Source organism: Pelodiscus sinensis, chromosome 6, assembly GCF_052426305.1.
Source record: "Pelodiscus sinensis isolate ZL-2025 chromosome 6, ASM5242630v1, whole genome shotgun sequence".
NCBI lineage: Eukaryota > Metazoa > Chordata > Testudines > Trionychidae > Pelodiscus > Pelodiscus sinensis.
Window position 1 is genome coordinate 106,631,368 of NC_143057.1, and position 16,079 is coordinate 106,647,446.

The 16,079-nt window shown below is 37.0% G+C and overlaps 1 protein-coding gene across 8 annotated transcripts in view; it reads right to left on the reverse strand.

Annotated features, from left to right (window-relative positions):
• NIPBL (NIPBL cohesin loading factor) overlaps nucleotides 1-16,079 on the reverse strand; it is a 312,200-nt gene that overhangs the window by 108,857 nt on the left and 187,264 nt on the right. For 7 of the 8 annotated variants that reach the window (XM_075932528.2, XM_006139460.5, XM_006139457.5 and 4 more), the window contains one exon: nucleotides 4,737-6,314. The exons of the other annotated variant lie outside the window; for it this stretch is intronic. In XM_075932528.2, coding sequence (XP_075788643.1) covers nucleotides 4,737-6,314 — 1,578 coding nt within the window. The remainder of the gene's footprint in view (nucleotides 1-4,736; nucleotides 6,315-16,079) is intronic. 8 annotated transcript variants of the gene reach the window in all.

Here is a 16,079-nt window from a genome sequence, read left to right on the forward strand (position 1 = left end):
CAAGAAACTGAAAGGGCTCAACTTCATGCTGCAGCAGACTAGCACAGCTGTGCACAGAAGCACAGGAAGGCACTGAGGAAAACTAAGAATTGGAGTCTGGCTAGAAAAAAAGACTTCATATACAACCAACCCACTTATTCTGCCAGACAGATGACAAAAAAGCTATGTACGCCAATCCCCACACACATTTGCAGTAAGATACTTTGGAGTAGAAATGGGAGGATGTGGGACTTATAGATTTTAAGATAAGAACAGGAATGTTATACTAATGTATTAAAACCTGAACACCACAGGTCAAAGAATTTCATTGAGTGATTCATACATCAACCCCATAACTTCTGGCTGAGCTGGAGCATATCTTTTAGAAAAAAGTTCAGTCTGAACAAACCAGACAAAATATACCTCCTTCTTTCAAATAGTCAGAGGGATGATCCAAATATATTAATGGTCTATTAGCTAGAGGTCTATATGAAAAACAGAGATCCAAATCAAGGTTCAGAATAATATCTTTTTGAAGAACCCTAAGTGCCTCCTCTTTCCCAGAAATGCCCATATTTTTCAAGTCTTTTGCTAACAGACTTATTCCTTTATTAGGTGCATGATAAAATTTCATAGGCTCATGTACAACAAGATGGCTGTGAAGTGGAGAAAAAGATTAATGGAGTAAATTTTTTTCACAAAAATCTGCATGCTACTGAGTATTTGTCTAGATCAGTGTTTCCCAAGTGGTGTTCTGCAGAACCCCAGGATTCCGCGAAGTGAAAATAAGGGATTCGCGAGAAAATTCCATTACGATAACATTTTATGATTTTAAAAAAATAATGAATATTTAAGCATTTATAAATTGTATTGAAAACAATTTTCATTTGTGTTTGCCATGATAAGTATTGCTGATAAGTATCTAGTGCCAGCTTAGCCAGAGAATGGGGATACTACTCAGCGCTGATGTCCATATATTAGACTGTTATTAGGGGGTCTGCAAAATTCTTTTGAGTTTAAAAGGATTCTATGGCTAATTAAAATTAGGAAACACTGGTCTAGATGCAAAATTGCACCAATTTAAAGGGGTAGTTTTAAAACTGACTTAATTGAATTGCTACTAAAAGTTGTTTGGACACTTATTTCAGTTGAAACTCAGTTTATTTTAGTTTATATTAAGCGGATTAGAAACAATTTTAAGCTAAATCAAAATGAACCAAACAAAATGAGTATCTATATAGGATTTTCCAGGAGTTTAAATAAATCTGTTTAAAAATTAAAATAAAACCAGAGCTACCTGTATGCATATACAAGTCCTATGAGAAGTTTCTTGAAAGGTAGGAGTGGAAGAAACAATAAGGAATATATAAGGAAGGAGGTACTAAGGATGTTAAGTATCAGGTAATTGACTAATCAAATAGTCGATGCATTTTTGCAATAGTCAATGCATTCAATTAGTTGATAGGGTGTTTTCACCTTTGGGCTGTTGCTACAATTCAAAGGTGAAAGTGCCAAAGCCTGGGGTCAGCCAGGGACTCCTCTGCTGATCCCAGGCTCCATGCGGTGCTGCCACTTTGAAACGCCACAGCAGCATTTCAAAGCATCAGCACCACATGGAGCCCAGAGTCAGCTGGGGAGTCCCCAGCTGATCCTGGCCTCCATGTACCACTTTGATATGCTGTGAAGAGCTGACATCAGGCTCCTCACGACATTCAAAGTGGCAGCACCGCACGGAGCAGCTGACCTTGGGCTCCATGCAGCATTGCCGCTTTGAAGTATTCCTCTTTTCTCCTCCCCCGGCTTGCTGCCTCTATCTGAGGATGGCAGCAAGGGTGGGGGGAAGCGACTAGTCAACTATCCTGTCGACTATCTGATAATCATTTGCTTATCGGATAGTCGACCAGTCCTTCACATCCCTAGGATGTACAGAATGTGATGTAGGAAAAGTAAGAGGAGATGGATGAAAATTAGTGGGAGAAAGGAAAATGAACACTGAAGACAACACTGGAAAAGACTAAATGCAACCTTATTATATGACAGAAGAAAAAAAAGGCATGTAGCAAAATAAGGAATGAACAAACGCAAGAGTGTTAGAATTTCTGATAATTTCACAACTCGATATTGTACACAAATTCAAAACAATACATTATTTTAAATTGGGGGAAGCACGGTCTGGGGGAGATGGCCCAAGTGTTTTTCACACTGGTTAGGCAGAATCCTTCAGCCTATAACTACCAATTGAGATTTTTAAGCTCTAGTTCTGAGAGTTTTCAAATATTGAATTACATCTAATTATTCAGCATTATAAATCACAAATACAGACTGTCTAGAAGATTTTTAAATGTCAACAGAGAACATGCATGCAAAATTAGAAAAAATTTAGTTTCTAAAATACGTGGATGGTCACATGTCAGAAAAGTTTATAAAATAATCTAGTTACATTAAGCACAGTTTCTTCAGAGCTCATTTCTATTACTGTAAGAATATGATTCTAGAAACAAAACAAAGAACTTACAAATGCTAGTTTAGGGATATTCATCTTTGCCCACTAACAGAAAAAAAACTTTCACTTTTGAAGCACATCTAATTGACAATATATTGCATGTGATTCTATATGTCCAATACAAAAAGGGGTAGTTTACATTTTGTCAGGAAGAGTTAGAGATGAATAAATTGCTCATATGTGGCAAAACCAATACTCTCTAAATAAGTAATTTAATAGCCACTAAAAAGTGCCATTACAACCTTTGGCCCTTACCATTCCACACATTACAAAAAAATCATTTTAAGGAAACTGCATAAGGCACAGAGGGAGCAAGAAACTCTAAAAATTAACATACTTTTTTTTCACATGACAAAATTACGATTTCAAGTCCATTATCTTAGGCCCTTCAAAAGGTAGTGCTAGATACAATTAGAAAGCTTAGAATATTCCTTTGGCAATGGTATAAAGCTCCCATTTCTAGTCTTGTAGGCTCTTAATATATGAGACATAAAAATGCGATTTTTCATTCCTAGAAAGAAGTTATTGTTGCAAGACTGAATCTTGGCAGCCCTAAACCTCAAAAACAATAGTTGTGTGGGAAGGCAGAAGAGACTTTCCTATTTGGGGAATGAGAAAATATTTCTCTGGTAGATTGACATTTTAAAAAATATAATGGGTGTTTGAGCTGCTCACGGGTTTGGAGAGCTAAATAATGTGTGAGCAAAGATTAGGTGTAGCAGTGAAAGATGCATGATAAATTTATGACATGGTTTTATAGTTTATCACATACCTCTCCATACTTATGTACACACATACACACACACAAAGACCATTGCTTCATTTTATTGATTTAAAGGAGATTAATAAGAAAATGTCTAAATATTAAATCTGTGAACAACTAGATATTATGTTAGCTATTTAAGTAGGTATAACAGGGTGGGCAAATCCTGGCCTGCAGGTGGGATCCAGTCCACAGGGTTAGTCTTTCGCATGCCCCCACCTCTATATTTACCTACACCTCCGTAGGTATCAGGTGATTGTAGCTCTTGTTAGCGGCCAATGGGAACGGCGGAAAGTGGTGTCCCGATCCGCACCACTTCCCGCTGCTCCCAGTGGCTAAAAATGGCTATCTGCAGCCAATGAGAGCTGCAATTTCTCAATACCCAAGGAGGTACAGCAGCAGGATTTCACCAGGGACTAACCCTTAAGGGCCTCAGTTTGTTTTTAATTGCCAGTCCCTGAGCTATGGACTCACATGTATTAACATATTCATTTCAAAGCCTCTTCTGCCACACAACTGATTTATCCTTTATTTTCTGGCCTGACAGCTTTATAGATATTGACACATTATGACTCTCTTACAAGTTTCACATTAATTTAACATCTAAACACATAAAAACCCAATTTTTAGCTTGATGGGTAAGGTAACTTTCGCAATGTGGAGTTATAAAGTTTATCATCTAGATTAGCACCAATAAAAAATTGATAAACTAAATAAAGTACTGAATTAATACAAAAATCACCCACCTAAAACACTGAATGACATACAAGATACAGAAAATTAAGATTCTGTCTATACTATGAATTCAACTATGTCAACAGACCAGATTATGTATAAATTAAATTATCTTCAGTCTTTCAGTATAGATAAGATCAGACAGACAATGATATCTCTGAACTGAACTAAAGGCTCAAGGCTAATGCTATTTTTAGCATTTTGGGGGATAACCCCGTAGATCCCTGCAACACTCCTTTATAGTGTAGATAGGATAGATGAATTTACCCAATACAACTAGGTGTCACTACTAAATCATATCATTTCATTCATTTTTTAGGAAGCTATAGGTTCCAATAACAGTAAAGTCTTAGAGCTAGATTATACATATTTTGTTTCGCACTAACTTAACTAAATGGATTTATTTACCCGAGTGCAAATCCTTAATGTAGAGACACTTAAATAAATTTAAATCACACTTATACCATATCTATGCATGATTTAAAACAATTTAAGTGTCTCTACATTAGATATTTGAACCTGGAGTAAATAAATCCGTGTAGTCCCACCAATGGAAGATTTCTAATATTCACAAACCATTGCATAACTGAGATGGAAACCACTCATGTTATCAAACGGAGAAATAATTAATTAGGGTCAATTCAGTTAGCTCAAATTTAAAAAAATATTTATTCCATTTCTATCAATGGCTATATTAAAAAACTCAGAGAGGGAATTTGCTACCTGTAATACAAATTGAAGTTAAGAGAATCTTACCTTTATTTGATTTGGATGACTTGTTCTTGTTGGGTTTAAAACAAGAGCTCCTTGATTTATCTTCTCTGTCCTTAATAAATTTTTGTACATCATCCAAAGAAAGCTTCTGCAAAACAACTACAGGCTTAGCTCCTTTATTTAGATCTTCTACTAGCCCAATCTTCTCTACTTTGTCTTTTTGTTCACCCTTAACTTCAGTTTTCCTTGGCTCCTGAGTGACATTGCCATCTTTATCACGCTTTATTTTTGGAATGACAAAATGTTTCAATGCACCAGATCTTCCCCCCAACAAATAACTGGGAAACTCAGCCTTATTGTCAGTGTGTGGTTTATTACAATCCACTTTACTCTTACTACCATCTGTCCTTCGTTCATCCTTGCTGTTTGGTGATTTAAAGCCAGGTTTATCAAGTCTTGATTTACTAGAATCTCCTTTATTTTCTTGTTTAATACGAGGACTGTCTGGTCTTGATTTCTGTTCCCCAGAAGACAGCCTTTCTCTTGACTCACCAGACTCATGTCTATGTTTTCTTTCTAGTTTCTCAGTTTTTGAATTATCAGATTTAATCCCATGTTTAGAATCATGCTCATTTTTGCTTGAGGATCTCAAATATTCAGGTCTTCTGATCTTGGATGGATCGCCTTTATATCTCTCTGATTCGCCCCTGTCTTCAGATTTTTGTTTAAGGTTATCATGGTCACGCCTTGGAGTCTCGGGAATTGAACGTCCATCTGGTCTTTGTTTTGTTGGATCTGATCTGCTTTCAGATTTTACTCTGGAGGAGTCAGATTTAATTTCCTGTTTATGTTTAGATATATCAGATTTCTTCTCTGAGGATGGTTTACTAGAATCTCTTCTATTGTCATGCCTATGTTTTGGCATTTCAGGCCTGCCTTCATTCTTCTGTTTTGGTGTTTCAGGCCTGCTGCCTTCATTCTTCTGTTTTGGTGTTTCAGGCCTGCTGCCTTCATTCTTCTGTCTTGGCGTTTCAGGCCTTTGTTTTATTTCCTGTTTGCCATTATTTTGTTTGCCCTCATTTTGTTTCAGTTCCATATGTCTACTCTCGTTTTGTTTTGTGTCCACTGGTTTGCTCTCATTTTGTTTCACATCCATTGGTCTGCTGTCTTGCTTATTTTCATGCTTAGCTTCTATCTGTTTGCTCTCGTTGTGTTTACTTTCTATCCATTTGCTTTCATTTTGTTGCACTTCTGTCTGTTTGCTCTCGTTTTGTTGAATATCTGTTTTTTGACCTTCAGAATCTGACTTTTTCCTAAGACTGTCAGGATGGTTTTCAGGTTTAAGTTTAAGAACTCCAATAGGGTCTTCTTGGGGAATAAATATAGATCCATCATTACACTGTTTTGTTTCTTCAGGCTTTTTGATGGTGTCTGGATCCTGAGTTACAGTGGCCTGAGAGTCCACTCGTCCTGCTTGATGAAGATCAATACTAACCATCAATGCTGGCCGTGACCCATTTCCTGCAGAACCTGTCTCCTGAGAAGCTGGTTTATTTCCTCCGGTAGCACCCCCAGCCTCCAGTGGATAAGAATCTTGCTTTCGCTTTTTCAAAGGCTTATCTGCAGATTGAAAGGAAAAAAAATACACATGAAAGGTAAACTTCTAAGCAAAAGACCCAAAAAACCCTGTAAAAACAGTCCCCCCACTCAATCACAGGCAACTAACCTACCCTTCGAGATTAAGTGTTTGTCCATATACTATACATTTTCAGTATATTCAAAGACTATAATTAAGTGTTAAAAGAACATGAAAGTTATAACATGCAGAATTCATAAATGAGGAAATGTAAAAATTAGGGTGTTTCTCCACAATCACAACTGTCTTTTAAGCAGTGTGTAATACCTTTTTTACTGCAGGACTCAGTTTGATTCAGTGTATAAATAGGGTGGTAAAGAAAGCAGTGTTTTGTAGTGAACAAGGCATGGATTTTCTCTGTCTTGTTCACTGTCGTGTTTTGTTTGTGTGCAAACATCTTAAGGGACAAATACTGAATAGTGAGAATAAAAACAACATTATACTACCAGCTCTGGAGAAGTACAGTGGCAAAATAGATGACCACACTACAATTCATGTACACAAAGGGACAGTATTATGACTCTCCGAACCTGAAAACTTCCCTCACTCATCTGAACCTGAAAACTTCCCTCACTCATCTAATTTCAATGCCTTGATTGGACAATTAAAATGTCAATTTACAGTTCACAAAAACAATCAATACAGAGTAGAATCCAGATAATTCTGGATTTAAAACAAACAACACTTAGTCAGAGTGACATTATAGGTAGTCTATATAAAAATATTAAAGCATGTTTATCAATCATTAATCCTACTTCATTACTATCAGGCTTTCCAACAAGTTATTCTAAATGAACATTTTCTTGATGGGTCTCTGAAGCTAAACACTTAACTGCACTACAGCCCATACTTTCAGTTCACACAAATATTTTGTATTTGGCAAAACAAGAACTGAAATGTTGGGTCTTCTTTCTTTTTGTTGATTTTTTTAAAGGTTTAATATACCCAATTCTTTCCTGGATTCTCAGTTCTTTCAGTTTCATCTCTGTGTCAGAAGAAAAAAAACAAACAAGATAATAAGAGGAAAAAAGGTTAAAAAGAGTAACCTTCAAACTCTGAGCATAAGCAGAGAGAAGAGCTAAAACCATAAATTGATAATCTTCATGTAACTTACAAATCTCCTGGATGTGGTGTTCTGTACAATCTAATGGCATTGAGACCACCTGGAGATATATTAAGAAGTGTGCTTTACAGCTTCAGCTAACAGCCATGTGGCTTTGAGCTTATGCAGTACACGCTCATGCACTAAGCTGCACAGCTCCCAGTTTTGATCCTGTCCCCCTACAACCAGGTCTGCTGATGTTACATTCACAGAGGGAAAATTACAAACTCTGCAAGATTCTCACCTTGGAGAGTAAAAAGAACCTTCCCTTCAATTAATAAGAGCAACATGGTCAATAGCAATAAATGTGAACAGCAGATTTTTTTCCCCATATCTCTATGTTCACTTCTGTAGAACGAGGACTCTAATGACTTAAAAATACAGCATAACATGCAACATTTACAACTGCAGAAGGAAACAGCAAACAGGAATAAAACTTTACACAAAAACTTGGCTAAGTGCACATAAGGAACATTGAAAAAGTAAACAAAATTTTAGTAGTGGGAGAACTTTATTTTAAAATTTTGTTCTTGAGCAAAGTGTTTGGAATAGGATTCCCTAACAACAGCTGAAGACAAGAAATAATACTTTGTAAGTGTATGATGAGAAGATCACATAATTGGTTTTGTCTATGAACACATAATTGTCTATGAACACTCTGGATCCAAGCAGACATTTGTAGTCATCTTTCCTCTGATCAACCGACCCCCGACTCAGACTTTTAATTCAGGCCGAACAGGCAATAGCATATGAAATGAACATCCACTTGGGTATGGCCTTTTCATTAAAACCATTAGCCAGAAAATTAGTTTTAAAAAAAATAATGGTTTGGTTTTTTTAAATGCTTTAGACTGCTCCAAGTAAGAACTGCAAAAATATTTTCACATCCGGTATACAGAGAACAGCCTCCTCAAGATGGGCATCAAAGCATGAGACTAATGTGGGGAAGATGATGGAGTCATTAAGATGCTTTGATACCATCCAGAGAAGTAACAGGGGCATGAAGGTCATTCACTCGACAAGATAAAGTTCTTGATGCAATGAAAATGAATTAAAAAAATCTTAATAAGCTAAGTGATTGAAAAAAACCTTTTCCTTCAGTTTTGTCAGGACCAGAATAACTTTTCGTGACACAAAAGGCATTATAACAGTAGGCTGAAGAAGTTTTAAGCCCCTACAAACCAGAAAAGAATTTTCAGAGAAAGGGGTCTACACTTCAACTAGGTCACTATATCAATGTATTTGGGAAGGTTTAGTCTAAACTGGACTCAAACAAACAAAGACAACAGTCAAGCACTTTTTGCATGGAAAGGAACTGGCAATTCTTTTTCTAGGTATTGGATCTTTCACTAATGTAGAATGACCTGAAATTAAATCCCAACAACACAAGTTTCTTAAGGAAGAGGAGAGATCTTAACTTAACCTTATTAGTCTTATCCAGATATGGCTGATCTAGGATGTTGGCAAAAAATATTTCCCAATTTTTAAACACATTAACTAACCAACCTGCATTTGAATTAGGTGCAGAAATATTAGGGGAATGGGGAGAGAAAAGGATATGTATTCGCTCATTGAAAATTAGGACAGATTAGTCAGAAAAAAGTTGTGGGAGCTGTCAAACAGGAATGGGAACTGGTGTTGAAAGAGTCATTTATGACAGATGTCTTCTTGTAGAGGTTGATGGAGTTTTTATATGGTATGTGTAGCCTGTCTGCAATCCTTATTTATACACTCTATGGATTGCCACTTCAGTGCTACTGAGAGGTTGTAACAAGGATTAAGGTGTTGCCATTAGAACATATTGATGCTTCTTTCTCTTCCATATCTGCCTTCAGCTAATTGATTTAGTCCTCTAGTAAATAGGTATTTAGTAAATTTTTAAAGACAATCAGTTATTTAAAATTATGGATGAAACCTGGCTGGATTACTCTGTATGCGTATTTGTCCTATCATCTCTAGATACATATCCTGGGTTGACTTAAACAATGGGAGGATTTGCAAGCTAGTGTGGATCTCCTGATTTTACTAAATCAGGAATTCTAAAATTGGATTTATGTGAACACGGTCTTCTTGCTCATAGATAAAAAAGCAGAGAAAAAGTGAGTGTATTGCTGGGATACAGCATTGCTGGCTTTTCTGCACAATTTCAAGATGTCATAGGTGCCCTAAAAACACAGGAATAACCCATGTAGATTGTATCTGATGGCTACAGCTGGTCACCCTGAATCCTGGCTTTGAGATGGGATTAGAGAATGGGAATGATGAGGTTTATGTCCTCTGACACACTCATGCCAGGGTGGATAAAAATCAATTATAATAAAAAAATAAAAAATAAGTAAAAATCAGATTTTTAGTATTTTATTAAAAAAAAGTTTATCATTTAAAAATAACAGTTACAATTAAATCTCATAACAAACATGCTATACCTTCACTTACGGTCTCATAAAAAATGAATGAATGGCTCTAGTCTATGTAGCCTACCTACCAGCTCTTGCTTCTTCAAAGTTCTGGACTTTCAGTTTCTCAGCAAACTAAAGTAACATGTAAAGACACAGGCTGGATAGGACTGATTTTTGTTCTGTGCTGATGTGGTAGACCTGGACCAAGCACTGCAGAGGAGCTAGTTAAGACATTGTCTTAAAGACAGAGAGACTATAAATAGGAAAGGATGGAGGCAACATAGAAAGGAACACTGGAGTGGACTGTAAAGAAAAAGGGAAGACATTATTCAGCACACACAGCTTCCTATATCCTTTCTCTCTTTTGCCACACACACACAAGGCATGACTTCTGGCAACAGAAGTCTTATCTGTGAATATTTTGAAAAAATTATTTCCCTGGGTAAAAAAGGAAAACATGTCAAGTGTAAACAATGCAAGAAGATGATGCAGGGCCTAGTCACAAGAATAAAACATCATAAGAAAAACTACTTTTTGGGAGAAAACAATGTGGATATGTCTGAAGAACAATATGGATCAGCTGGTTAGTAATAAAAATGTTAAATTTAGATTAATTAACTAATCGAATAGTCAATGGGATTTCCATCGACTATTCAATCAGTCAATAAGGACACCTCTGCCTTTGAACTGTTGGAAAAGCCCATCCCGCAGGTAGCATGGGACCCCTGTGGTGCTTCAACCTTTGAAATATACAGGAGTCCCAGTGGGGCTCTTGTACACTGCAAAAGGAGCACGGGGCCAGTGTGGGAGTCCCCTGCTGGCCCCATGCTCCCTATGGGCTTCTGCTCTTGTACATTTCAAAAGTAGAGTCTCTTGTACATTCCAAAAGCAGAATTGCAGCAGAACCAGCACGAATCGAGACTGCTTCAGTCCCCGCTCTCTCCATTTTCTGCTGTGCCTCTACCTCCTGCAGAGACGATGCTGGGGGGAACTGGATTTTAAGCCAGCTCCCCACAGCACTCCTGTTCCCCCCACTCCACCTCTATCAGAGAGAGGAAGCACAGGGGGAGGGAAGAGGGAAGCAACTTGTTGAATCACTAGTCGACTATCCAATAAGTTTATGCTAATCAGATAGTAGACTATTCATTTACATCCCTAGTTAGTAACTTAAATAATTCACTTTGGAATGCATCATTCTTCAAGATTCTTTCTATGCTTGTCAGAAAAGTGATTTAACAAATAAATTCCCAAGCTGTTTGCTATTTTGGATGCTACTAGAAAAAAAATTAGCTTAGCTAAACCTTATGGTTTGTTTAATTAGTTAACTAGGTGTATAATCCAACACCCATATATATAGTACAGAAAACCACAGTATAAGAAATCTAGAGTTGCCAGTTGCCACTTAGCTTTATTTTTTTTATTTTATATTACATAAAAGATACCCTTTTCTTGGAACATCATGGCCATAGATGATAATAGTGATGCCATAATCTAATCTGTATTTTACTTCAGCATAATCTGGGTGGTCGACATATGCCTTTGATGTCGACACCCGTCCAGACTACCGCGCTGAGCCATGTAAATTTAAATGAAGCGGCGATTATTTAAATTGCCGCTTCATTTTCCTATGCCTGGTAGCCTAATCTACATGCCTCTGACGACAGAGGCATGTAGTCTAGACGTACCCATAGATTCTATATGCAGAGGGGAAGCATGGCAGATAACAGAACACCCACAGACACAAAATAACTCAAAGAAACACAGTCACTCTACAAAGTAACATCCTCCACCAAGTTACTGTCCTGATGGATGCTCTACTCCAAGTACCTAAAAAATCATCCATAAACTATGGAAGGGCATTCTGAAAAGAAATATTAAGTACTCACCAGCAACCAGTCTCACAAAATTTTCTATCTGTCCTGAAAACATGCATGATAGCATAGTGCTGGGGAAACATGTATAGACAACTGTCTGAAATGACTATGTCCTTAAGTCTGGCTGTAGATATGGACTGTGCCTAACAGAATGGGTAATCATCCTGGGGGGTGGGAGGATGCACTCCAGAAAGATCTGTAATATTCTAAAATGCATCCTGAAGCCCACTTCAGTAGTCCTTAGGTGGAAATCTGACATCTCTTCATACTCTTAGATGCTGCATAGGATCCACATTTTGGGAGAGTCATGAACTCAAACCAAAGAATTAAAATGGCTGCTTTGGAAAAGTCACTGACAGAAATAACACAGATCTTATCTTCTTTTTGTGGAAACTGGAGCTCTTCCTATGTGGTTCCACTCGTCTTTGGGGGATGGGCTGACACTTGACTGAGCAAGACCATTGTCTGTCTGTGAATTGCTATATTTTCTCTTCATTGTAGGGATGCCAAGAGATCACAGGGTGACCATAGAGTCCTTCAGAGAGTGAAGGGATTCATCTGTTGTATCGTGAAAGAGATTTAGCTTTTTTAAAAAACAAAGGTCCTCTGCTGTATTTTAAACTTCCATGGGGAGACCAGAGTATTGCAGCCACTCAACTCGATGCATGACTATCGCAACTACCAAGAACAGAGTTTGCATTAGCTCCTTGGAGGCAAACTTTGGCAATCATACGGAGAGCTTGAAAACGTTTCTTCTGGTCTTGATGCAAATAATCAATATAATCATATCTGATGTAATTAATAGTCACACTTTTGCCATTAAAACGTCTTAGAGATACAGGGCAACCAACTTCTTGACTTCCAGATTTTTTTTTCTTTTTAGACATTGCTTCATTTTTTTGTAGAGTTACAATATTAACAAGTGAAGCAACAGCTCCATGAACTGGCTTACGATGGTCTTAAGAATTGCTTGATCCAACTATATTATCCTGGACATGCATCCATTCTGCTGAGCAAAAGAATGACGTGATGTTTGCTTCATAGAAAGTGTCCTAAGGGAAAGTTTTTGTTCTCAAGACATTATCAAAATCATTTTTTTATGGAGTTAAGAAAATGTAGTATCTTGTGAAACTACATTATGGTGGTATTTTCTGTGAGGATCAGAACCTGATCAGGAGAGGATGTTGAAAATGAAGGGAGGCTAATTTGATGGCTCAGCTTTCCAGTCAATTAAGTCTCCTTTCTCATTCTTGAACCTATACCCTCAGAGTAACCACAGTCTAAGATACACCCTGCATCCCTGTCAAATATTTGTGAGCATGCCCAATAGCCAAAGGACTTTACAACTGGAGCCAGCATATGTATCTTCATCTACTTGTTTTCCAGGTTTGCAAGACAGCAATGCCAAATGAAAGGTGTCCACAGAGGAAATAGCACATCAGGAGCTGAAGTTGGTATAGTGGCTGAAGAGTGTTCACTGGGTCATTTAAACAATTTTCTTTGGTCTCTCTTTCAAAATGAACACTTTGTCCAAGGCAGTATTCCAGATAACTGTAAGTCAAGTTTCCAAGGTTCTTGAAGCTGGCTCCTTACCATATTTAAAAGGAAGCAGTATTCCTGCAGATATGATACAGTTGCCATGAATTCTTACATGATTTTAGACCGTCAAAGGGATTAGATGAAGAAATTGTCTAAAAATGGCAAGGCTTGAATATTCTGTTCTTCAAGAGTATCATGCTGACACAGGTCTTTTGTAAATACCCGTGAAAAGGTACAGATTAAGAGCAAGAAACTGGTATTGTTAGTGTCCTTCATTTTAGCAGAACTGTGGGTAGCTTCAATGGATCTACCATATTAATATGTTATGCCAATCCTCTTTAAGAATATCTTATAGATGTCATGGAGTCACCTTAGTTGGATCATCCTTTCATCTCCTTTCTCTATATTGATTTTCTTCTGAATTTATTCAAAGATTTCAGGATCATGATGTCTGGAGTACCTCCATTCCTATTCAGCATCTCAAAGGAGATTGATTCCATAGGACTGATCCTTGGATGGCATGGATTAGAAGATATAGAACTGAATTAACCTTTAAATATTTTATTTTTAAGAATGTGTGTGTGTGTGTGTGTACAAATTTAGTTTAACATAGAACATCAAGAAGCCCTAGTGTTTAAAAGATTGTTCAAATAAGCTTCCAAAGTCTCTGCAACAAACAGAATTTACAGTCTGCCATAAGTTCAAGTCTGAAAGCAGAGGATTTTAGAAACTTATGTTGAGGTGAGACTGTTAATTGGAGTCAAAAGACCATATCTGGTTCTAGTCACACAGGAAAGAGGAATATCCCCATAATAAGGGATGTCAGGAGAAAACAAGACGAAACAGTCTCCTTCTCCTGGAGTCCTTATAACTCACTGCTTTTGTCAATCTGATCAATATTTCATCAGGGATCATTCACATTAGTACTCTACAAAACTGCACCATTCAGATGCTGAAATTTCCTACTAAATCACTCTCAGTTTAATGCACACCCCTACTTTAACCTTTCCAAAGAAACAGGTTTTCAAGAGGAAAATGTTGGTTTCCAGCAAGCTCACTTTATGAATTGATAAAACTGTTTGGAAAAGAGTAATTCTCCACAAATACTTGAAAAGATAATGCACATACTTGGAATAGTAAGAAAATCTGAGAAAAAGATGAATATACGATGAAACAACATTTAGGAGGGATAATTTGGCTCTTAATTTTAAATGTAACACACTGGCATTATCCTTAATGAAAAAATAAAGATAATTTATTCAATTACAACTTGTGAAAGACTGATCTTTAAAATTTGTTTAAAATCCATCAGCTTGTGAAAGTGGCAAATTCTTAAAAGTTTGTCGAATTGTTTTATGCTCCTTCCCAAACTTTCCTATGAGAGATAACTGTTTTTATTCTGACACCTTTATACCTTGGGTTAGAAAATATTTAATTATGCAATGATATGTATGCAACCTGATAATGAGAAAAGCCTATGCCATATTATGGTAATTAATATCAGAGTGGATTCAGCCACCAAATACAAACTACAAAAATATTACGTTCATCTTAATTTTCAACAAATTTATTTAGGTGTTACATAAGACTGCACAAAGAATAAGGGACAATTATTTATTGGACAATTACTTTTGTCACAAATCTTCTATCTTTTCAATAGGTACAGTTGTAGTCCTATTATTAGGCCACAGTCTGAATAAAACAATTTTATTTTATATCCTGAAAAACTATTTTGCAGATGTTTTTCAATGTATCCTCGAAACTAGAATCACTCTTCAATACACTTCTACTTGAAAAAGTCTAGCCTACATTGCCACTAGAGATCTGTATTATTTTGAAAGAACATTCAAAATTGTTTTAACATGGTTTGTTTGCTCAGTCTGTTTAACTTCTTTAAAAAAGGAAACAAGCAATTTTTATAGATGGACTACATCTTTCACTGAAGCATCTGAAAGTATCTATACATACTAGGGATGTTAAATATTGGTTAATTGAATAAGTCAATTAACCTCATGAATTCTTACTGCATACTCGACTATTCTATAGTCCGTAGGGGTGGGGACAGTCAGTGTGCTCTGGCCCCACTCTCAAGGAGCTCCCTGCCACGCCGTGCTGCTGCCTCTGCAGCAGAGGCAGCAACGTAGGGTGCCAGGCGGAAGCTGTTCCATGAGGGGAGCCAGTTTAAAAACCTGTTACCCATGCTGTTGCTTCTGATACAGGGGCACATTTGAGCCTCCGTCCAGAAGGAGATGTGAACTCCTGGACCCACTGCAAGCCGCAACAGAGCCAGGATGCATGCTTGCCTTGTTCCTAATACACTTTAAATGCAGAGCCACAGCGGGGGTAGGTCCCAGACCCAGCACAAGCCAGGACTGAGCCGGTCTGCTGGACAACATGCTAAAAATGTACTGGCCGTGGGTGTGAGGAATGCATGTAGTGTATAGCATTAACCAATAAACTTTTGCTTATCGGTTAATCAATTATAGTACATCATCACTAATACATACTAAACTGAAATTCTTTTTTCTAAGTTATTACAAATCACATCTGTGTTAAGCATCTCCCTAACTCGTTTAAAAATAGTGCACTAGGAAACTTTTTTTCATTACCAATGCTACATTATGACATTCGCTTCACCTAATGTAGTGTATTGTGATATAAAATGGAAAGAGACTACATAAAGTTTATCTTTCACACATGCAAGATATGTAACAGCATCCTATTTTGTCTCATTTTCTGTTTTGTAAGGACACTACATTTTTTAATATAGCTATTGCTCCAAATTGTTCTCCTCCCATTTTAAGTATTCTCAAATATCTCATTTCAACTTCTTCC